General features: G+C 36.8%; 1 protein-coding gene across 17 annotated transcripts in view; it reads left to right on the forward strand.

Moving 5' to 3' along the window:
* Positions 1-25672, forward strand: part of ROBO1 (roundabout guidance receptor 1) — a 1131260-nt gene that overhangs the window by 1063054 nt on the left and 42534 nt on the right. For 13 of the 17 annotated variants that reach the window (XM_021071380.1, XM_021071370.1, XM_021071378.1 and 10 more), the window contains 7 exons: positions 3152-3273; positions 3952-4183; positions 5145-5266; positions 8697-8868; positions 14079-14276; positions 18418-18444; positions 19835-19877. In XM_021071380.1, the coding sequence (XP_020927039.1) occupies positions 3152-3273; positions 3952-4183; positions 5145-5266; positions 8697-8868; positions 14079-14276; positions 18418-18444; positions 19835-19877 (916 nt within the window). The remainder of the gene's footprint in view (positions 1-3151; positions 3274-3951; positions 4184-5144; positions 5267-8696; positions 8869-14078; positions 14277-18417; positions 18445-19834; positions 19878-25672) is intronic. The other 4 variants (XM_021071372.1, XM_021071379.1, XM_003132736.6 and 1 more) reach the window with 1 other exon arrangement.

The raw sequence follows: 25672 nt of genomic DNA on the forward strand, positions 1-25672 counted from the left end.
GGCGTGGGTTCCCATTCAGGAGTCAGAGTTGGAGTTGGAGCCATCTTATAAGGTGATCAAAATGTGCTTTCCCAGGAGTTCCCATTGTGGCACAGAAGAATCGAAACCGACTAGTGACCATGAGGGTGTGGCTTCAATCCCTGGCCCTGCTCAGTGGGTTAAGGATCTGGTGTTGCTGTGAGCTGTGGTATAGGTCACAGATGTGGCTCAGATCTGGCGTTGCTGTGGTGTAGGCCAGCAGCCATAGCTCCGACTCAGTCTCTAGCCTGAGACTTCCATATGCTGTGGTGTGGCCCTGAAAAGAAAAAAAAAAAAGAAAAAAAAATGTGCTTTCCCAAACTTAGGGGTGGACATGGCTGAGATGGGGGTGGTTATTGCCACTGCTATTGCTATTATTTATTCAGATCCTGTCTGCCCAGGATTCTTGAGCCCTGTCTTTTCAGGAATATGTACACAGGTATGGAATATACAGCATATGTTTACTATAGATGATCAGAGACCAGTTACTATAAATAATGAAATGGGTGGGAGTTCTCTAATGGCCTAGGATTCAGCATTGTCACTGCTGTGACTCAGGTTTGATGCATGGTCTGGGAACTTCCACATGTCATGGGCACTGCTAAAAAAAAAATAAAAATAAATAAAGACATAATGAAGTGGAGCCTGGTAAATCTCCCCTCCCTCAGAGATTGTATATAGGGAGCTCTAATACTGGGGAGACAGTAGGACAGAATCTTCTATGACAGTTCCTCCACGTTTAATGCTGAATGTCAGGAAGACCTTTTACATTATAATGCAGCTGTTTTAGGAGGAGAAGGAAAACAAGAACAATAAGGGACCCATTTACTGCAAGTCTCAATATTACATTATTAGACATTACTTTCCGTTTTTCTCTCCAGTGGGAAATTTTCTGCAATAAGATTCTATTGCCAAAATGGTTATACTGGGCAAGAGAACCTAGTCATTTTCATGAAAGGATTAACCGGCAAGCTTACCTCTCCCAGAGAAATTAGAGATTGCAAATGCAGATTTTAGTAGCTGCCTTTTAAAATAGTTACTTACATGTTTGAAGACATTTCCTAAAAGGCAGTTTCCCGGAGGATGGAAGCTTACAAATGAGAGAACATACTTGGAAGCTAACATATGTGTGTTTTCTATACAGTAATTCACTTTAACTCCACTAACACCTTCTGCATGTTTGGCACTGTGCTGGGTGTTCTAGGTTCACAAAAATTGACCCAATCCCTACCTTCAAGAAAAGGACTTTGCATCCGTTACAAAATGCAGTTCTCACAAGAACCTTTAGAAGTAGCTTCCATCAATGTTGCCATTTGACAGATGAGGAAACAGAAAAATGGGAGGTTAAGAAATCTTCCCATGGGAGTTCCCATCATGGCTCAATGGAAACAAATCTGACTAGTATCCATGAGGACGCAGATTTGATCCCTGGCCTCGCTCAGTGGGTTGATTCCAGCATTTCAGTGAGCTGTGGTATAGATCACAGATGCAGCTCAGATCCTGTGTGGCTGTGGCTGTGGCGTAGGCTGGCTACAGCTCTGATTGACCCCTAGCCTGGGGACTTCCAAATGCCATGGGTGTGGCCCTAAAGAAAAAAAAAAAAAGAAGAAATCTTCCTAATGTTACATGGCTGTCAAGTTGCTGAGTTGGGGAGTTGCCAAGTCTGTCTTAATCCAAGGACTTCAGAGATGGATGATGGCTGGAGTTAGAGCAATGGAGCAATGGAGACCAACAGGGAAGGAAATAGTCCTGAGATAGAAAGGTGACAGTCAACAGGTTGTGACAATAGGTAGCCTGAGGGCTAATATTAGCCAAAGCTACTCCTAACCTACGATAAATTACAAGAAGCCAAAACTATCCAGGTTTTTCTCATTTTGTTTGTTTACAAGTTTATTTTATAGGCTCAGTATATACAGTCAAAGTTATTACATCTTAGAATCTTGAGTAGCACTCTTGGTCTCTCATCTCCTTCATTTGCTTGCCTTCCATGGACTCCATCAAAGATACTTACTGACCTCATTTTTAATATTCATGTTTTTGTTTTTCCATCCAAACTCTGTTATTTGAAGGTATTGAATTGTTCAGAAATCCAAAATTCTCTCTTCTGTGTCTTATGGGATGAAAAGTAATCCAGGATATATGTACCAAGATAAAGTACTATGAGAAGGAGAATTCTGAATATATTAAAAAAAAATTTTCTTCTCTTGTTCATTCTGTGTTCCCTTTTACTATTGTAAACAAAGCATCTGTATGTAGAAAATCTTTAGAGATGGGTGTTTTTATATCAAGTACAGATTTATTAGTAAGTTTAACAAAACCCCTCCTTGTTTGAAAAAAAAAATGCAACAAGCTCATGGCAATGAGCACAAGTAGCACTTTAATTCTTACTAGGTTCTTGGTCTCCTTTCTAAAAATTTTTTTGTTCTTGAGATTTAGAACTCTTTACTGAACTTTTTTTTTTTTTTTTTTTTTTGCAGTGATACAATAGACTAAACCAAACCATCAGTAAATAGACGTTAAGTACTCTTTTCTTGTCAGATTTATTTTGTTCTGTTCTATTCTAACCTATTCTGTTATTCTCCATCATAACGACTAACCTATCATGTATTTTATTTGGGAAGATATCCAGTTTCATCTTATGAGATGAGAGGTGTCTGATTTCTTTTTGTGCTTGCTTTTCACTTATGTGTTTTCATTCTGTTTAATTACTCGTCTACTGTGCTGCAGATTCTGGCTCTTTCCTTCCCTGAATAGTTGGGTTCACTCCAGAAGGTGATGTAACAGACTCACAGGGGATTGCACTGGGCTCCTCATCCTTGGCAAGAAATCGATCATCACGTGATAGGAGGAGCCCTCAAAGGCTGCTGTCTGCCATCATCATCTATGCCTCTGCTCTTTTTTTGCTTTCTGTGTGCCCTCTGCTTACTATCTTTCTCTGTATGTTCTATCTTCCTCGTCCTAGTGAAAAGGTTAGGTTGTCCCTATTTTATTCTGTATCACAGGTTGGCTTCACAGTTGGAATGATCCTTCTTTTCTGATATTTTTCTATGAATGAAAGGATTGATTCACCACGTTTTCATTCAAGTCAGTAACATTGTCTAGGATGTGACACGGGCTTCTCGTATTGTTGCAGATGTTCCCCCAACCAGTCAGGGGGTAGATCACAAGCAGGTCCAGCGAGAACTGGGAAATGTTGTACTGCACCTCCACAACCCCACCATCCTTTCTTCCTCTTCAATTGAAGTGCACTGGACCGTGAGTCGTTGTTGTCGGGGTTGTAATATTTGACCTCATTTTAATGACTTTGGGGAGATCACTATGTGAAATATATATATAGGCAACAGATAGTAAAGTTACATATGCCTGTTGCCTACTTTTCCACCAATGGTAACTTTGTAATGTAAGCATTGTTTTTTATGGTGTCTGTGAGGTGCCTTGAAACAGAAAATTTTCATCTTGTGTATTTTTATACTGTGCTTCAGTAATAAACTTTACTGGTCTCAGAGGAAACACAGTATTATGAATATACAACTTGTGATAGGGTCATCAACATATGAACTTTTAAATGTAGAAATATTTCTAAATAACACTAAGTAGTCTTTTAAAATTAGAAAATGGAAAAACACACTTTATTTCCTCATCCCCTTGACACCCTCACTTCTTTCTAGATGTCTGTCACAGAACTGCCGCCATGCCTCACATTTCTGCATAAAGCAAAGAAATGAATATTGAATATTGTATATTAAGCCAAAAAAAGTAGACACATTACAAAGTTAGCAATTCGTTTTTAGTATTCTACTTTCTATAAAGTAGAAAACTGGGAGGAAGCCAGATCGAATTTTTTGCATTGTATCACATTGAGTTTTCAGAATTTTCTAACAAGTCAATAAAAATAGACATGTATGATTGCATTTATCTGTGTCATTTTCATAGGTGGACCAACAGTCTCAGTATATTCAAGGATACAAAATTCTTTATCGCCCTTCTGGAGTCACCCATGGGGAAGCGGAGTGGTTAGTTTTTGAAGTGAGGACTCCAACCAAAAACAGCGTGGTTATCCCTGATCTCAAAAAAGGAGTTAACTATGAAATTAAGGCTCGTCCTTTTTTCAATGAATTTCAAGGAGCAGACAGTGAAATTAAATTTGCCAAAACCCTAGAAGAAGGCAAGTATAATGAAATGTGTGATTGCTGTGCATGGCGGTACTTTGGTTAGGCTTCTATTAACTTAATTGAAAAAGTTTAATGTTAATAGTGACATTAATTATTATTAACCATCTTGATAGCAAGCTCTGTATTTTCCTAATAGAACTTATTTAATTAGAACTTCTAAAAACCAGAATTTTATAATACTTGACTTGCTTTTATGGCGGCCTTTATAAAAATGAGCAGATGTGAGCACTGTATTAATGACATATATTGGATATATTTAATTATTCAGAACTAAAATTCACATTTTAATATGGAATTATCCTCCATTTGCTTGCCTTTCTATTAACTCTTTTCTATTTGTTAATCAAATGTTATATTTTGAGTGATTGTTCGTAACAACTAATAAGTAACGTTTGTAGTCAGTGATGCCTTGGTTTGCCCAGGACCTTCTGGGGTTAACATTTTATGTGTCCTGTCCCTGGAAACACCTCAGCTCTAGACAAACCAATATGTTTGGCCACCCTGTAACTGGAAATTAAAAATTAATATTTACCTAAAGGATAAAAGGTTACATGTCATAAGTATACTCTTTGAAAATAACCAGAATTTTTCTTAAAGGTTTTTATTACTTAGATTACAATAAATTATAGGGTACAGTTAATATCAGAGATGATTAGCATTTATCTTTATACTTTTGAACATTTTTAGGGAGAACTTAATGTACCCCTAGGGTTGCAGAGTAGGAGAAAAGATAATCTATATAACTTTGGTTATGGAAAATTCACAATAACAGTAGGTTAGCAATCGTGAGGAAAAACTTAAATAGTTTGGAACTTCTCAGACTTGGATGAGCAATAAGCTTTAAAACATATGCCTATATTGATACAAATTTTGTATACTTTTTGTCTTTAACTGCCTGCTGTCAGTGTTCTCTAATGTGCTCATAATATATCTACTTTTGAAACAATTTAATAGCACCCAGTGCCCCACCCCAAAGTGTAACTGTATCAAAGAACGATGGAAATGGAACTGCAATTCTTGTTAGTTGGCAGCCACCTCCTGAAGATACTCAGAATGGAATGGTCCAAGAGTATAAGGTAAGTACATATACAGTGCTTTCTTTTTTTACAAAGAAAAAAAACCTAGCTTGGTTAAATTGTTCATGGATATTTGGTGCCATCTGCTGGTCCACATAGCAGCATGTAAAATAATTTTTAAAATCCTTTCCTGTTTATTCAATCATTGTGGAATAATTGTTTCCTTAAGCCATTTGAAAAAAAATAATAATTTTTAAAAGAGAGAATTTACCTGGTCATTATATATATAGATATGTGTGTGTATATATATGTATATGTGTATGTATATATATATATGTGGTCCATATGATTTCACACAAACACTAAATATAAAAGCTAATAAAAGACTCTTTTTCTCCTCCTAAAAAAACCAGCTTAAATATATTTTGCAGAATTATTTTGCCCCATAGAATTTTATCAGAGATGGTATGCTTTCTTTCAAATGTTTGAAATTTTATAACATTGAAGCTAAGTTGGAAAAATTATTTTAGTTGCCTGAAAAAAAATCTTTATAAAACTCATTTTAATTTCTGACAAAACTTCATATCTCAGAGGAAATTCAATGATACATTCCTATAAATGTCTAAATGAATTTTTTAAATATATGATGTGTTGTCAAGTGATTTAATCTAGTAATTCTGAATAATTAGTTTTACCTGTGAAGTTATCAACTCTAATCATTGAATTTAGAGAGTCTTACATAGATTGAGTTCAAATAAATATTTTCAAGCAAGCCGAGGTATAGCAAACACTAAGCCATGGACATGAGATTTGTTCTATTAATGAATATGCATTTTGCACAGTCTTAATAAGCTATGGTAAATGAATAAATGATGGGTTGAATTAAGAAAATCTCAATAGAGACTAGATTTAATGTGTATTTTTTTCAACACGTATGTAAACAAATTACGTACTAGAAGACTTTTAACTGCAAAACAGGTATTACTCTAGACAATGCCTTAAATGTTCATAATACTTTGGTATTTTTCTGGTTACAAGCTAAATTACAGTACTTAGTGGATTATCTCATGTATGTGAACATATGTATCTAATGACATGAAACTGCTGCTAAGGAGGTGAACACATTTACCTTCTACAGGTAATTACATACTAACCTCAGAATTACTTTTCCAAATAATTGAAATAGTTTTCCAAATAGTTTGTCTTTTCCAAATAATTTTCAATAAGTCTAACAAGGCCCTTGCATATAATATATACTTCGGTATTTCTGTCCAGGTGATTCTGGTACACACTTTTGTTTAAGAACCAAATAAAGACTATAAATGTACTTTTGAATACCAAACTAATTTGCACGAGTCAGATATACTGAGCTCAATTTTAGATATAACATTTTATTTTAAAATGACATTTAAAAACAAAAACCTCAGTGAAATTTGTGAGCACTTTAAAAGGGTGACATTTTTCAAAATATTTAAATTACAGCCATAAATGCACATTGGATATTTTATTTCAAATTAGGTCTTCTGCTATAATCGAGTCATTAAAAGGTAAGAGTCTTTACACTTTTAAGTACTTTCAAGTTATTTCAATATTGGGAAGCGACAGGATGCTACAGTTCAATCTGGAAAAATAAACTGTTATAGAGATTTTTAAGGATATAAAATGAGGCGATGTCTCAGCTCTCAAGCAAAATTGTGTAATGTAGGCATTTTCCCCTAAGAGTCAAAACTCATTTCTCTCCTAAAGAAATACGAAAGGGTGGATTTCACTTAACTTCATGGTCAATTTAAAATAATAAAATGCCTTTCACAACCTGATTGACTGGTACAAAATCAGTTTGTGGCTTTGGTTCAGCTGTGTAATGTAATTGGGGGGAAAAGAATCACAAAGGACTCTTTTATTTCCAAATGGTCAGACCCTGGTATAGAAGTCTGACCATTTGTTGGTATTATGTGTTGAAACTATATTAAAATAATATTAACTTTCAAAGATAAAAACTAAAGGTTTTTGTCCATGTGATAGAAGACACTGATATTCTTAGATTTATTTTAAATCCCATTTCCTATTACAGTTTAGACAATAGGCTACTTGAAACTAATCCTACATCTTGCTTGAGGACATCATAAAGAATATAGAGCATGTTTTACTGCTCCATGGATCATTTTCTTGGAAACAGAGTCCAAATACTGTTATGCATCATATCCAAGCTCTTGAACGTCACAAAAAAATCACTTTAATAATTAATCCTTTAGTGAAATAACTTACATTGTTCAGAAGTCTTTATTTCCTAACAATAATTTCCTATCACAAATATCATAATCAAAGTTAATGAGATATGCGATTTTTTTTTTTTTTTTTTTGGTCTTTTTGTCTTTTTGTTGTTGTTGTTGTTGCTATTTCTTGGGCCGCTCCCACGGCATATGGAGGTTCCCAGGCTAGGGGTTGAATTGGAGCTGTAGCCACCGGCCTACGCCAGAGCCACAGCAACGCGGGATCCGAGCCGCGTCTGCAACCTACACCACAGCTCACGGCAACGCCGGATCGTTTAACCCACTGAGCAAGGGCAGGGACCGAACCCGCAACCTCATGGTTCCTAGTCGGATTCGTTAACCACTGCGCCACGACGGGAACTCCTGATGATTTTTTTATTAGAACATTTTTCTTTCAAGTCAAATACGTATTGTTATTCTTTATGATCGTGTGTATATATATATATATATATAATCAAAGATTAATATCACCACTTAAATATAAGATCAGAGTGCTAATATTCTTTCATTGATAATAGTTCAGCATACCATAGGTGGAATAAATCCTAGGATGATCCTTATTCCTTATGTTCAGTTTTATTTTTATAAACCATATTTATGCCAAGATACTTTAAATTATGCAAAAGCTCTCTTTTAAAATCAAATGCTTCTTGGTTTTGACAAAAATGATGATGGGACTGGAACAGAATCAGTTAATTTTATCCCAGAGAACTACTGAAGTAAAATGTTAGACTCAGAATTTTCCTCTTGTTTTTCTTTTTTGATATCTGGTCAATTAGTATTATGCCTAGTCAATGGTAGGGATGCAAATACTGAGTGATAATAGATCAGTTATTTTTCTTTATCTGGATACATACAGCTTTTTGGTAGTTCTTTTTTTTTTTTTTTTCCTGGCAAATAATTTCTAGGTGTTAAAAAAAAAGGTGATGATAAGAGCTGATAGGAACCAGGATCTTTCAGGAAACATTTATAGAATCCCTGATAGAATCCCTTAAAAGTATGTAAGGAAGTTCAGAGAGGTCTTTAAGGTACTACTAAAACTAGGTTTGATTGGAAGAGTCTTCTTGGAACTAGATCCAGGGAAAAATTACTTTTGAAACTTCCTATATTAGAGTCATGATGGGTCTAAACTCAGTCTAGGTCTAGAACCACAATACTGTATTGATGTTTAAATTAACTTACATAATTCACCAACTGAAAATTTGTTGTTTTTCTTATAGGTTTGGTGTCTGGGCAATGAAACTCGGTATCATATAAACAAGACAGTAGATGGTTCCACCTTTTCTGTGGTTATTCCCTCACTGGTTCCTGGGATCCGATACAGCGTAGAGGTGGCAGCCAGCACTGGGGCTGGAGCTGGGGTGAAGAGCGAGCCACAGTTCATCCAGTTAGGTGAGTGCCAGGGCAGATCTGGCCTTAAAGTCTTGCTACTTTACCCATTGTTTTGCTTTTTTTGTTTGTTTGGGGTTTTTTTGGGGGGGTTGTTTGTTTGTTTGTTGGCCACACTTTCAGCATATGGAAGTTCCAGCGGCAAGGGATTGAATCTGAGCTACATCTGTGGCCTATGCCACAGCAATGGCAAGACCAGATCCTTAACCCACTGCACTGGGTAAGGGATTGAACTGACACCTCCACAGAGACAGGCCGGATCATTACCCAACTGTGCCACAGAGAGAGCCCCCTGCTTTTTGTTTTTTGTGTAGTGGAACCACCATTGCAAGTTGAGTAGACAATGGAATGTGGCAATAGAGCTGTAAAATTGATGGTGTTGGCTTTATTTTATCTATCTATAATATCACAACTAAATTGAAAGTTATCCAAGCACACATTTTAAATAATATTCTAAACAAAAGGCTTTCAGGAGTTCCCGTCATGGCTCAGTGGTTAACGAATCCGACTAGGAACCGTGAGGTTGCTGGTTCAGTGACTGGCCTCGCTCAGTGGGTTAAGGATCCGGTGTTGCCGGGAGCTGTGGTGTAAGTTGCAGACACGGCTCGGATCTGGCATTGCTGTGGCCCTGGTGTAGGCCAGCAGCTACAGCTCCGATTAGACCTCTAGCCTGGGAACCTCCACATGCTGCGGGAAGCAGCCCTAGAAAAGGCAAAAAGACAAATAATAATAATAATAATAATAATTTAAAAAATAAACAAAAGGCTTTCAGTATTCACTGTCATCCTAATCCTGTCCTATTGAATTTTTTTCATCTATTTAGCAAATACTATTAAGTGAGCTCCAAGGATAACTCAGTGAACAAGGAAGTCATGATCTTCCCCTCATGGAACTTACAGTGGTTTGGATTAAAAAAATAAAATAAAATAAATAAATAAACACTTCCATACAAAACTTAAACTAGGTATTGGAAGCAATATGTAATTTATATTCACCATTTTTGTGTCTATTTAAAATTGTATTGGAGTTCCCACTGTGACACAGCAGATTAAGAATCAAGCATTGTCTCTGTAGCAGCTTGAGTCACTGCTGAGGTGTGAGTTTGATTCCTGGCCTGGCATAGTGGGTTAAGGATCCCTCATTGCTGCGGCTGTGGTGTAGATTGCACCTGTGGCTCGGATTCAGTCTCTTGCTCAGGAACTTCCATTTGCTGTAGTTGCGGCCAAAAAAAAAAAAAGAAATAGATTGCTTTTTATGACAAAATATAGAGTGAGATGTTAAAATGCATTGGAATATAGTATACACTGATTACTTAGAAGGTTAAATACAATGTTTGCTTCAAAAGCGCTTACATGAATTAAAAAATAAACACAAACACCTGACCAAAGTCTTAGTTACCACCCTTCACTATAGACAATGTGGCATTAATATAAAATTCAAATTAGTGAGTAGTTACCAGTAAAATCTGAAACAACAAAAAACAGCAATAAAATTATAAATGGAAAGGGGAGAAAAAAGAACCAGCTATTACGAGGTAACATTTAAATTACATAAGATACTGAGAAGTATGCAGTCAACTTTGTTCTTCCAGACCAGAGATTAAGTATTAGTAATATTTATGCCAGTTGCTAAATCATGAAAAAGATTTAGATACATCAATCTTTGTATATCACAAGTACAGAGTATTATTTCATGTTAATAATATTGATGACATTTCAGAAATTATTTCAAAACAAAACTGAGAAACATTCCACTTTGAATAAACTTTGTTGCTATACCTAATAAACTTTACATTCATTTTGGAAACTGTTCCTGATGTTCTACTGTTAAGACAATGCTAGCTGCTGTAACAGATGCCTTGCAGAACTTCTGGAGTATAACACAATTAAGTCCCTCTGAAGCCCAGTGGCTGTAGACATGTAGACATGGCAGATCACATCTTGGTAAGGCTCTCGTTTAACTTGGGGCTTCCAGAGTTGACCTGGGGCAGCTGAAAAGAAGAAAGGAACAGTATGTAGGAGGGTTGAAAGTGGCACACATCACTGCTGCCCAGAACTCAGTCCTGTGATCCCAAACAGATGAATGGAACTCTGCAAATGCCAAGTCACTGGCTAGGGAGCTACCTCCCAACAACTCTGTGCTGTGAGAGTACCATTCAAGGCTTCTGTGGAGAGTTTGCTCTCTCTGCCACAGCCATGGCTCGAGTTTGATTTTTTTTTTGGATCATCTTTCACACTTAACACTTTTTTTCAACAGTGATTATGATATATACAACTTTTAAGCAAAAATAGCTTCATGGTTTATTTCTGGTTCATTTATTACAATACAGAAAACTTGTAAAAAATTGCTTGTTCCATCTGTTACAGAGTTATCTAAGGTATGGGGAAAATAGTCTAAATATAGATCTTTTTCCTCAAATGATTGCCTAGTTTTGTAAAAGTCAGTGTTAACCTATTAAAATTGAAATTAAGTTACATAGTGATGGCCCTATACGTAGCCATGTCATTTACCTTTTTTCTTAATAATATATGACTTTTAGTGCTAGAGTTTCAAAGATGAATTGGAAAAAGGACCATGTGTAGTTTTATTTATTTAAGATTTAAATCATGGGATTTAAGGGTCAAATTGGTTTTCTTGAAATTAAAAATGTGTTGCAGTTTTCCATGTCTTAATATAGCCTCAGCTGCAGTGAGACAAAGACTGAGATATGGAGGGGCCATTTTAATTCATTAGTCACACCACACTTTATTCGGTTAAGCCCATCTGGTTATCTGCATGGAACCTCTCTTAGCTGGCTCCATAAAATCTGAAGCTACCCGACTTAACCTTGCACAAACAGCCAGGAAATCTATAAACCCAGCAGATACAAAGAGTGTATTTGGAATAAAAAGAATAGGTTGGCTTGGTGAACTTTCAGGTAAACCATAGATAAAAGAGTCTGGAACATGAAATAAACTTTCAGTCAACAAACAGTTGAAGGCAGGTGATGGCAACTGCCTGTGAAAATAGGTTTTTTTTGCCTTGACCCTCCATAGAATGAAATCTGGAATTCTGCTCAAGAGAAAAAGACAGCCATACACAACATGAGTAGCAATTTAGCCCTCTTACATAAAAAGGGGTGCTATTTTCCTAAAACTATTTCCTTTGCTGTTGGAGGCTGCTTATTTTACCTTCCAGTGTCCTATCAGGATGTGATATCATTTAACATGAAAAAATAATATGTAAGAATTTTTTCAGTTTGAAAAATACTACTCATAAATAATGAGTTATACCAATCATTTTTCTGAGAAAAAAAAAAGAGTTTTGGACTGCAACAAATATTTCTGTTTTAAAACAAGCCACATTAGCAGAACATTTTCAGAGTCAAGTGATTTAACAATTATAAGAAAGCACCAATACAAAGGAAATGGGCAAACACACACCTTCTTGTCTGACCAGATGTTTAGGGGAAAAACATTAAAACTACAGACACCAGGGAGTTTCCATAGTGACTCAACGGAAGCAAATCTTACTAGCATCCATGAGGACACAGGTTCAATCCCTGGCCTTGCTCAGTGGGTTAAGGACCTGGCATTGCTGTGAACTATGGTGTAGGTCGAAGACATGGCTTGGATCTGTTGTTGCTGTAGCTGTGGTATAGGCTAGCAGCTACAGCTCCAATTTGACCGCTAGCCTGGGAACCACCATATGCCACAGGAGTGGCCCTGAAAGCAAAAAAACAAACAAACAACAACAAAAACAACAACAACAAAAAAACCCAAACCAAAAATGATCAAACAAATAAAACTACAGACACCAGTAAGAAATTTGCACACTAGACATCTTCAGTGTTGGCGTAACTCAGTGCTTTGATGAAAGGAACAGCTAGCTTTCAGGTTTCTGTAGACATTGCAGACTGCTGTGTGTGACTTGGAAAATGAATCTCTTGGAAGCTTTATACATAAATGTAAAAAGAGTAACTTCTAATAGCTGTAAATTCCATCAATTTTAATTCTTGAATCAAAATAGCTTACAGAAAACAGGAGCCCTTGTGACCACTCCTAACACTTGATAATTGTTGCCCATACTTAATGTTCTATACCTATTGTAGGCCACAGTTATTATTTTATATATATATATATATTTTTTTTTGTCTTTTGTCTTTTTAGGAGGTTCTCAGGTTAGGGGTTATTATTTTAAAAGAAAGACTTCTCATAGTTCTTTCAATGGCAACATAGTCTTAATTTTTCATTGGTTTTTAATGATTCCAAATTTGTACAGACCTTTCTGAACATAGTTTCAAATAATGTGTTTCTGAGACAGTTAAGAGTCTTAGAATATTCAAGAGCAGGGGAAGGGAAGGTGCGTGCGCACACACGCGCGCACACACACACACATACACACACAGATTCAAATATACTTTTTTTCTTCAATATCTACCTATATGTACCTTATAGAGGAAATGAAATATTATTTCTTACCTTTTTTAGAACACATAATTGAAGGTTCCTGTAGAAATCTGAGAAAGCTTCTATCTTATTTATACAGTTTTTCAGTATTCTTTTTTTGCATACTTCAAAATATTTCATTTTTTAGAATTATAATTTTCCATTTATCTCAGTGAGCATCATCTTGTAAAACTTTAAGCAATGAACTACAGTTTTCTGGAATAAAAAAATAGAAATTGTGTGCTACCATGTTTGTATTTAAATGTATCCCAGGGAGTTCCCATCGTGGCGCAGTGGTTAACGAATCCGACTAGGAACCATGAGGTTGCGGGTTCGCTCCCTGCCCTTGCTCAGTGGGTTAACGATCCGGCGTTGCCGTGAGCTGTGGTGTAGGTTGCAGATGTGGCTCGGATCCCATTGGTGTGGCTCTGGTGTAGGCCAGTGGCTACAGCTCCGATTTGACCCCTAGCCTGGGAACCTCCATATGCCGCGGGAGCGGCCCAAAGAAATAGCAAAAAGACTAAATAAATAAATAAATAAATAAATGTATCCCATAAAATTACTATATTTGTTTTGAATTTAAATAAGTTAAAAGGATATCATCTCTCCAAAAATCACATGAGCTCATGAACTCTTCTAATTAACAATGGTGAATCTCGTAGAATGAAAAGCAGAAATTATTGTCTAAAAATTGACAAAATAACGACGGTCATTTTATGATATATCGTATGTGTTCATTGTCTTATGGAGTTTTAAACCCAAATTAATGCAACGATGGCTTTTCAGATTCACATGGAAACCCCGTGTCACCTGAGGACCAAGTCAGCCTTGCTCAGCAGATCTCGGACGTTGTGAAGCAGCCGGCATTCATTGCGGGAATTGGGGCAGCGTGTTGGATCATCCTTATGGTCTTTAGCATCTGGCTGTATCGACACCGGAAGAAGAGAAATGGGCTGACTAGCACTTATGCGGGTATCAGAAAAGGTATTCGCTTGCCCAAGTTTTTCATATTTTACTCTTTATTTCACTCAATTTTAACCTATGACTTCAAATTATTTGTGATTATATATATCCTATATTAAATTATTTTAATATGCAAAGATTTTCAGAAGTGCTTTTGTTTTATTATAATACCTAGGTATAAACTTCTATTGAGTATCAGTACTGCCAACAGGGCATATCAGTTTTAGGCCCAGTTCATTGAAAATGTATTTCACCAAGGTAGGTCTACACTTGGTTGCGATACCATTCCCATCTTCTCTTAGGGAATTGCTTTATTGCTTAATGTTCTGGAGGAAAATGTTTAATCTCCTTGTCACAAGATTTATAAACACATGCTGCTACAGAACTTGAAAGGAGGCATCATTGCCTTTTGTGAAGCTACAGAGATTATTTATAAATAACTATATTACTGATTATTTCTGGGTATTTATAAAATAGCTGTTTCTTAATGAATGTGGAATGCATGGCTTGAATAATGGGCTTCAGCTTGCAGAGGAAGGTTTCGTACTTTTTATTGTTACAGTTAAAGTTGCAGAGCTGAATATGTATATACTGTTAATTGGTGATGGTGATTTTGTTAAAAATCTGTTTATAGTTTAGAAGAGAAAGTTTATTTGGCTGCAGTTATTTATAATTTCATGGGTGAGTGGAATGTGCCAAGGATTTCACAGACACTTTTGCCACATAGTCTCAAAGTCTGTAGATGGGTGGTTTGTATTTTTTCTTCTCTGAGAGGTCGTTAGCGCTCTCAGACAGCCCATCCTCCTTTCCTTCCCTCCCCCAGGATCTTCATCAACTCTGGGCAGCAGGTCTGGGCTATAGGCAGGGTGATTATAAGTTCCGGTTTTCAGGCCACAGTCCCAATTTATGTCTGTAGTCAACTCAATTAATTTACAGTGCTGCTTTAGCGCTCAATATTGTCCTGAGTTTGGGATAGCAAATTATGCATTTACCCTAGTTATAGGGTCTATACTTAATCTAAGACAGCAATTAATTTGCTGCAAAGCAAATGTAAAGAGGATGACCAGTGAAGACAGCTCCTCCCTCACCATCACATCCTTTTAAAAACAAAAACAAAAACACCACACAACCGTCTACATGTTTCCTAAGTGAGCACTTCCTACATGGCTTGGCCAAGTCATTTCTCTAATCAGTTATATGGCAAAATCAGAACTTAGTGCTAGCTAGAACTTCTCTCAATGAAAAGTTCTACTGAATGTCCCTCTACACTTGTCAAACAGTTGGGAACAGCAGTCTAAGACATTTGTGCTCTCGGTCACCAGGGGTCTTGGCAAGAAAGAGTCAACACAAAATCATCCCACCCACACTGTGGAAATACAGGAATGTGCCTCCCGCCTGTGGCTCCACAGCAATCTCTTCATATACATGTGTTCACTTTAGTGTTATCATCCTTAAATCTGGTTTTTTCTTGTTTTTTTGTTTTTTGGGTTTTTTTTTTTTCAGATGTATGTCCTCTTTAGAGATAAGGCAAAATGTCAGGTTCCCTGCCTGGGAAATGAGAAAGGGGGGCTGGGAGGTTACTGCAAAGAGACCGGGTGCTCATGACATGTACAAAATAGAACAGTGTCAGGCACACATGTTACCATGTGGATCCTTTAACTGAAATGCAAGGCAGAGGAGGGGTGTGTGGGTGTCTGTGTGGTGTGGAGCTGGGCAGGGGCAGGCTATTGGGGTTTGTGTGTGAATGAGGATAAGTGTCTAATTAACATCTAGTTGCAGAGTCTTTTGAATTCTCTAGGAATCCCGTGGGGGTTTTTTTTGGCCATGAAGTATGATAGCTATAGTTGATACCAATGTAATGCCGTCTACTGTCTTAAAATCTAAATATGTGACATGAAACCCTCTTGCCTTCTGAAATATTTCTTTTCTTTTACTAATGTACTTTAAGCATGCTGGCAAAGCCTATGTGCTCTTTCTGCAAAATCTATTAAACTAATACCATTGTCCTTTTTAACGAGCTCCTATTTAAGCAGAAATCATGGAACATAATTACAAATGTAATTGATGAGCACTGGATTCTGCTTTCCTCACTTTGCCTTGTTGGCACTTTTTCATAATTCTGTCTCCATGCAGTTTTTAAAAGTGCATCCAGAAATCTTAAATTGTCTATGCCCCAAACAATACGTGTAATTCTAAGAAAAAAAAGGGAAGTGAAATATTTTAAAGAAAGCAGTGTGAAAGAGCCTGTTGACCTATACACCCTAAGTCAGTGTGACTTTGGGTAATAGGCATTTTTAACACCCCCCTTGCGCTTATCTGTAGGTTTGCCCTCTGCGAGAACAGGCGGTACCCTTGTCCACATACAGCCACCTAGTGCACCAGCATCACTGGATAAAAGGAGTTTATTTCATGACTGGAAGCTTTGAGAGTTAAGTTGTCCTTTGGTGCACAAGCTATAAAAATTTCATTTAGACTGACCTCCTTTCATCTCTTCTTCATTTCCTTAAACTGGGGTTAGCAGTTGGCTAGGAGTACCGACGAGGACCTTTCATTTTTTTTCCCTATGTCCTTGTGGTTGCAAATTAATGCTCAGGCACTCCATTCTTACTTGAATAGCTTTACTTTCAAATGCACTTCTTTTTTAATTTTTTACAAGGACTTGTTACTATGGCTCTGAATTTTTGATTGTAGCTAAATTACGTGGACTCCCTGAAAAGACCTGAATGAAAGAGAACACAATAGAATTCTTAAGACAGAGACTGCTGTGCAGCACACGAAGCCCAGTGTATAAATTGGATCCTGAGTACTGAGGGTTTTGTTTTGTTCTTTCTAGTATGCTCTGAAAGTTGTAAAGGATGCTACAGCATTCCAGCTTTTGCAACCCTGATGCTCTAATCCTAAAGTAAATTTCTTGGAGATGTTTACATGCAAAGTGGAAAATACATTTTTGGCAGCTTTTTGATCCATGCATGATAAGTAATCAATAGTCTAGTTTGTGTGTATTAAGGATTTCTTAAAAGCAAATTTTAATCTCTAAGGGAGTAATGTAGGTTTCCTTGCTTTCTTTACCAGGGCAGTGTTTACTTTAAATTAATGTGGAGAGCTTGGAGAAAACGTCAGCCTCCCGCCTCTATGAAATGATGTGGAAATAGCTCCAGTGTTACCCAACACCCAGGAATGGGAGAAGCTAGGAAAAGTCAGGGAGGCAAGGCTGCTACTTTTGAGGTCTGCAGTTCAATTTCAGGCATTATTGATTAGATTAAGATTTATAACTGCAGAGAGTAAAGGTTTTCAGAGGGGCATTATTGTTCTATTGTTTAGCTTCTGGTGTGGTATTTTTTGAAAATGCTGAGCCTACTTCTAGAAACCTTCTAAATGTAAACTATAATAGAGAAATTAAAGTTTAAAACTCCCCATTTTTCCTATCCATTCACAGATTTCTATGATGATAAAAATGTAGCATTCTGCTCTTTATATGATAAGGTATCAGGTATTTCTTGACAATGAAGTAGTTCAGTTTTATGGCTCTCTTTATTCCAATTCTTTCTTTGCTTCCTTCTTTCCTTCCTTCTCTTTTTTCTTTCTTTCTTGATTTCTCTTTTTCTTTTCTTTCTCTCTCCTTCCTTCTATCATTCCTTCCTTACTGTATTTCTCTTTCATGTCTTTCTCCTTTCCTCTGTCTCAATCTCTGTCTCTCTTAATGATGAATACTTAAGTGCACCTATTAGTTCATCCACTTTAATAAGCATTTACCTTCAGATTTCTAGATAAGGTTCAGGCAAGACCCTGATAATACTTGTTTAAGAATCCATTATCCAGTGTTTGGAAATGATTAATAGTAGAGGATTCCTGTTTGTCCTAAAGCCATGAGCTAAGTCTCTGTTACTAAATGCCGGGGTCGTTCACAAGCTAACCCAGCACAACTCCCCCCACCCCCAGTCCTGTCCTAGAATGTCAGACACTTCCAAATGGTACCTGTAGAGACAAGCTTCTTTTTTAACCTCAGATTTGGTTTTATTCATATATCAGAGTGTCAGAACTACTGGCTTAGTTATTTACATTTGTTTTATGTTCAGCTGTCTGCTTGATTTATACTAATGTGATATGTTCCCTTTCTCTCTTCAGCTTAATAACTGGTTTATATTTTGTTTTGATTTTTCAGTCCCGTCTTTTACCTTCACACCAACAGGTATATATTTGCGCCTACCCTCCTCCTATCCTTTGTTAGTTTGGCACGTGTTGTACTATTGTGTTTCTGTTTTTATTCCATTTTCTGCAGTAAGTTGGGGGAAAGGACTTACAGTAGAAGACAGTACTTCATTGACTCATGTTAGGCATGCACTTGAAGTAGAAATGGCTGGTGTTGCTTGTCATCCCTTTAATGCAGTCCTTTATTCATGACTCCACATTGCGTTTTCGCCTTGTGTGCATGTGTTTCACGAGACAGACACATGGTTTCTACCCTCAGCATGACTTAACATGCTAATGATCGTATTGATTATTTTAGATGTGGCAGTGCATTTTTTTCCTTCACTTAAGCTTTCAGTTTTTCCAACAAAAATATCTCTCCCTTGCAATCCTCTATCCATAGAATCAACATTTTTAAAGGTAACCAAAATATCCAGCACATGTGAAAGATAATGTTTTTCATTTTCCCTAAGTCTGAATCCTAATACTCCATTCTATTCAGTTTCTTTCAAAGTGGGTCCTCTTCTTTCGCATCACCTTTAGCAAAAGATGTACCTGTAGTCTTGCCTCCTCGGTTTTAATCCAGTTATTATAATCACTGGAAGCAGTTATCTCTCCTTAACAGACTCCCAGTTTGGAGTTCTTCTAAGTAGCAGAATTTGGCAGCTTTTAGAAATGTTTCTTCGCAGAAAATCTGTCTGTATTTACAGAAAAGCTAATATTCTTAAACCCTTGCCTAACTATGTGCAAATATTTTTTTTGGTTATGGCTACATTTTTATACTCATAATTTATTAGGCTGAGAATGCTTTCAAGAGCCTTAAAGGATATATGATGAAAATATAATGAGAAGGGTTTTCACAAGCCACAATAAAAAATATGTCACGTTAATTAATAGTCACAACTTGGCGTACATCTTTGTGTGTGGAGGAAAAGAAGGTTTATTTTAACATTTACTTTGTCTTGCTGGTACTCATATTTCTGGAAAAAATGATCTGGTATGTTTTTTTTCCCAAAATTTAAGATTCCACTTACATAAAATCATGAAATTACATGATCTAATAATAAATTCAAAATAGGAATCTATGAGACTGAATGTACAACTGTGTAATAGTTATATTTATTAAGAATATGCTGAAGTTTGCTTCTGCTTAGTTCTCAACTTTGTGGGCACATTAAGAAAATAAGAGTAACATTTAATTCTGCACCATCTTAAAAAAATACTAGTTGAATCAGAGATCTGCCATTTCCTGGGATGATTTTTGGCAATGCTTCGAAGTAGAAAGAGGGAAAACACTCCATTCTAGAAAGATGCTCATGAATGTCATAGCTTTTGATATATAAACACAAATATGTCTATTAATTTTTTCCTTTTTCTTTATAATATTCTAGTAACTTATCAAAGAGGAGGCGAAGCTGTGAGCAGTGGAGGGAGGTAATTATCTTGCTTGTTTTGTAGATTCTAATGGGAATTCCAGATATTTCTTAATGTCTTCCTCAATAACATAGTTTTCTTTGCTTAAAAGGTTTAATGTAAGGTGAAATTCTTCGTTTAAATCTTTCAGAAATAGTCCATTCTGCTGTGCTGTTAAACCAAGCTTGTTAACACGCAAATGCACTCAATGACTGGATCCCTTGCATCTTGGTCAGTGAACACCAGAGGGAGCACGTTAACCGGGGAAAAATAGACTTGCTGATTTAGCAGATGATTAAAAGGAGTTAAAGTAATTAAGTGATGGCATTTATGAAGATTAAGAAATATAGCTAGTTAACGGATACTATCAAAGAAGTGTTCATTTGGAAACCTGCTGAACACAGCATTGCTGCATAAGTTGTTGTAGGTTATGTTTGTTTTGTTTTTTCTTGTTACAAATTCAGCATACTTCAGCTCTCCATTTGCAGGGAAATAGGTTGAAATAAAAGGAAAATCTAGGTAGCTTGTTAACGCGGAAGGTTTTTTATCTCTAATTAAAATGAATCTCAATCCTACATTTATGATTTTTTGGTAATTATTATTCAGTGAACTTTAATGTATTCACTGAGAAATCACAAATTGATGTGACAGGCAGCTCAAAGGGGCTGAAAGAAGGTATAAGTTACATGAGCCAAGCTTCTGGGTTTTCTACAATGACTTTTTTCTTTTCAAAAAGAGCAACCTCCAGCTTAAGGTGTAAGAAAAAATATTTCAACCAAAACCATTTTATAATTCAAATTTTGTTAGCTTATTGAGCACACTGCTTTGTATAGTTAGATAATGCAGTTGCTACTAGAAAAGATAAAAACAGGTAAGATGTTTTCCTGAATCTGAGGAGCACATCATCTGGTGATAAAATTACTGAATTTAGTATATGACACAGAGTGGCAAAAAAAAAAAATGTTGACCACCTTTAGCAAAAACTGTACAAATTTGACAATAAGCACTAATCTTTTCTGTCCTGGGTATTGCTGCTAGCTTACTGTTTTCATACCTGTGAAACATAGCCAGCCACTGAAAAACCCCAGAGCTGGGGGGATCTTCATAAGGAATAAATCCACTTGATTCAGGAATTAAACCAGGGCATGTTTTTGCATCCAGGGAAATTCCATCTAAATCAGAGCCCAGACATTCATGAAACAGTCTCTGGCATAAGAACCCTGTCTCGTGGATAAATCTGGAATGCCTAATGATATTACCACTTCTCTACATGTATATATTCATGACTGTAGATTCAGCTTTCTCATTAATCAGAGCAATGGCAATGTTTATTGAGCATCTTCTCTGTGCATGGGCATGTGCACACATGTGTTGTTTCTCTCACACTCACACACATGGACATATAAAAGACAAGTCTAGTTCCTGCTCTGAAGGAATTTACAACCTACATAGACCAGATTATCAAGGAAGAAGTGATGGCAAGGATTACTTGGTTCCAAATGCTAGTTTCTTCAGCAGAAGAAAACTACAAAAAGAACAAAGTTCCTGAACTATCTGTCCATTGGGAAAGCTCAATATACCATCATACAGCATTAACCTTTTGAATGTAAAAATAGTATTACTTTGGAACAGATTTATTTTGAACCCCAAATAGAAATGAATTTTTTACCAAATAAAATGGTAAAAGATGTTGGAATGTTACAGAAAATGCAGTTGAATAAGGATCTTAGAGTCAGTGCTCAAATGACAGTTATATGCATGATTTTAAATTTATTTACTCATCAAATATATTTATTGAAAACCTACAATGTGACAGGCACTGTTCTAGTTGCCTGGGATGCCTCAGTGAGCAAAGACAATAAAAATTCCTATCCTTGGGAACCTTATATTTAGTGGGGGAGATAGCTTAATAATAAGCATTTTTTAAAAAGTCAGCTCTATAATAGAAGCAGTTGGTGAGTGCTTTGGAAAAAAAATAGCACAGGATAAGAGGATCAAGAATGCATTAGGAAGGTCTCTTTTTCTAGCCATTTGTGACTGTGTGAGTACTGTGTGTTATGTGTGTATGTGTGTACGTTTGTTGTGTGTGTGTTCTGTGATCGAGTGGTAAGAGAATGAGCAATGAGTCAGACCCCTGTATACACTTCTCTAATGCTATTCCTTCAACACTGAATTCCCTTGAGCATCTCAGACTCTGCGAGTCTTCATTGGACCTCCCACCTCCTTCGGTTAATGATACCTAAGTCAGAATGTTCAAATCATCCTCTTTACTGCATCCCTTACTGCAGTTTGTGGATCCTAGCTTTTATTGCCTTCACTATCACCATACTGTTTCACTTCAAGCTCTTTTTCTCCCCTCATTACAAACCCTCCTGGCAGTCCAGCCTTCATTTACCTTCATTAGTGCTACTTCCTGTTAATTCCTCTTGCCCATTGGAGCCAGAGTGAAATTTTAAAATGCATATTGATTATGTCTCTGAGCTTCTGAAAATCTCATTTTTCAATAGAACCTATCCCACTTAAAATACCCAGCTTGGGCAGCACATGCAAAGCCCACAGCCTCCAGGGCTTTGCCGCACCCTTAACACCTCTGTGTGCCACACCTTACAATGCACTGCGTCAACCCCCCCCCCCCCCCCCGCACACACCACTCCCACCATTCACCAACATTGCATCCTCTTCTGTGTCCTTATTATATCAGCCTGGAATGCGGCCCCTTGTCAGTTTGCTGAGGTTCACCTGCTATGTCCTCCTGCTATGTGAACTCTTTGTGCTGTATAAATACCATAGTTAAGCACCTAATATGAGGTAATGCAGTTACCTTTTGTCAATATCCAGGGTTAGCAAACCATAGCTTTTGGACTAAATCTGGACTGCCACCTATTTTTATAAATAATGATTTATTAAAATATAGCCAGGCTCATTTGTTTACATATTGTCTATGGCTGCTTTACCACTACAACAGCAGAGCTGAGTAGTTGCAGCAGAAAACATATGTCCTGCAAAGCCTAAAATGGTTACTCTCCGATCCTTTGTAGAAATAGTTTCCCAGCTCCTGGCTAAATGATTGTCTCTCTCAATAGAATGTGAGATCCTGGAGTGTAGAGGCTATATGCTTTATTAATCAGTAATCAAATACATTTTTACTTGATTACTGATTAATGAATGTAATAAATGTAATTTATTAGATTATATCCATAAATTCAATACATGAATTATTGGTCTTTGAAAGATACCAGTAAAAGGTATCTAAGGAAGGAAGGGATGAATGCCGCAAGACCTGGTCGAATTCAGCCCTTGAGAAAATTTTGGGTGCTGGATATTTTCCTCTAATAAAGGAGAAGGTTGAGCTAGAGAGCACTCTCCTAGTTCTCCAAAATTGTGAATTTCACTCTTCTCAGAAAAGGGAAAATGAGGATTGTGGTAAGCAAAGAGACCTCTTCCCAACTTGCAAAGGATAAAGGACTTGAATTGTAATCCAGGGGAGGATCCTGAAAATATGAAGTAGCTATTTCTGTTCATTTTCTTTACCTCACATATCCAAGCATCCCCATCACATCTTTAAAAAACAAAACAAAACAAAAAAAAAAAACAAAACCCTAATTAAAACTCAGACCACAGCATAAACCAGGAAACAGCAGAAAGCTTGAAGAAAGGCGTAGGAAAGTCAGGCTAGCCCACTTGAGAATGCCAACAGTACATTTCCTGGCAGTGGGAGGTGAGAAAGAAACAGAGCTCAGACTTTGCTTCTCTCTAAAGAACCGACCACCCTCAGATCTATCCCTTGCTTCTTTCTGGGCTTTAAAACTCTTTCAAGCTGTCATTGGAAAGAGGAAACAGCCTACATGCAACCCTTACTGCCAGGCCCGTTCACCATTTTCCCCTTCCCCTGATCTTCTAGAACTGTATTTTTGGTTTAGGAGTTCAAATAGGTTTGTTCGTTTGTTTTTTGAGTGAGTGATTGGAATGTCTGGAGTAAGAGGAACAGAGGAATTACAGGTAATTGCCACAAAATTATTTAAGTGCATTTGTTCTCTTTTACTTTGTGACACAAAACTACCCCATTAATATAAACTGGAAGATAAATAATGGCTTTCATGAGCCCTAATGTCTTCCCTTCCCTGATAATGTCTTTCTGAAGACCAGGAAGAGATAGGCAAAACTCAGATATGTTAGCATGAAAATTCAACAACTAATATACTATATGGATATACGTGTAAAATATATATATAAAATATGATAACATTATATAATATTTTTGACACATTAATTACTGTAAATAGCACTGTGTTTGCTTCTGCTTTGTTTCTTATTGTTGGGCAGCTAAATCTGTCTCATACACACTAGATCATCTTAAATGCAAAAAAAATAGCTTGTGAGATTGTTTTAAAAGACTCGAAAACCCTTATCAGAGTAGCTGCCTATGCCTATGCGTTGACTTCCTCAGAGTTCTCTAAAATGTATATAACACATAGCGTTTTAAGATTCATTGTTGGGCCCGTAGTCCTGACTCACTCACCTTCTTCCCTAATAGTTAGCATTCTAAACACAAGTCTGAACTGAAAGCTAGGAGGTGAATTGTTAATCCTGCTTCCTCTTGGAAATCACCCATACATGTGAAAAGTTCTCTCAGCCTCTGATGATATCACAACATTCACTTTTAAGTGTTTTTTCAGAGAGAATCATAGTAGCATAAAAATATTATCTATTTCTTTTTGAAACATGTAAATCAGGCTGTGGAAAATTTCCACTTGACCCATACTTCAAACATCCTAAAATATTTCTACAGTGTCAAATATGGAGATTTATTTTTAATAACTTCAATAATGATAACACCTTTGGTTTTAAGTTCAGGAGAAAATAAGAAAATCTAAAGGTAACTGGTTGCAGAATTGCTATAACCAACATCAATTTCAAAGGCTCCAGATATCTGTGATACAGCTTGCATTTAAATGTTTTAAATTTCAACAGTTCAGCAACATTGCTCTTCAAAGCATATTTTTATCAACAAATTTAAGAGTGAGTGTGTTCAGTTTTAATAGCATTATTCTGAATTTTAAGACTTCGTTTCCCCACTCTGCCTTTTATTAAGAATGTTTGAGGGAGTTCCCATCGTGGCTCAGTGGTTAACGAATCCGACTAGGAACCATGAGGTTGCAGGTTTGATCCCTGGCCTTGCTCATCCCGTTGCCATGAGCTGTGGTGTAGGTTGCAGACACGGCTCGGATCCCGAGTTGCTGTGGCTCTGGCGTAGGCTGGTGGCTACAGCTCCGATTCGACCCCTAGCCTGGGAACCTCCATATGCCGCAGAAGCGGCCCAAGAAATGGCAAAAAAGACAAAAAACAAACAAACAAAAGAATGTTTGAGGATTTTAGGAAATTTCAGTACTCTCCAGTATATGTGTCCAGTATATATCCTAGATTAGAGTGTGAATTCCAAAGCCAGACTACTTGGCTTTGAATCCCAACTCTGCCACCGTATACACAAGTTTCTTAACCTCCCTCAGGCACTCAGTTGCTTAACCTATTAAATCTGGCCAATAATAGTAACTACTTTGTGGAATTGTTATAAGGATTAAATGAGCTGATACATATAAAGAACTCAGAACAATGCCTCACACATTGTAGGCAAAGGGCAAATATTCATTTAATCACAGGTATATGTGTACACACGTATACACACATATACAGACATGTGGATTATAAATCCATATTCTTCATTTGAAGTGAATTATTCCTAAATAGCCATCAAATGCACAATAAGGTTCCTTGGTTGGTCCTCTACGTGTCAGAATAGGAACTATGGAGAGTGAACT

This window comes from Sus scrofa, chromosome 13 (assembly GCF_000003025.6).
Source record: "Sus scrofa isolate TJ Tabasco breed Duroc chromosome 13, Sscrofa11.1, whole genome shotgun sequence".
Lineage (NCBI taxonomy): Eukaryota > Metazoa > Chordata > Mammalia > Artiodactyla > Suidae > Sus > Sus scrofa.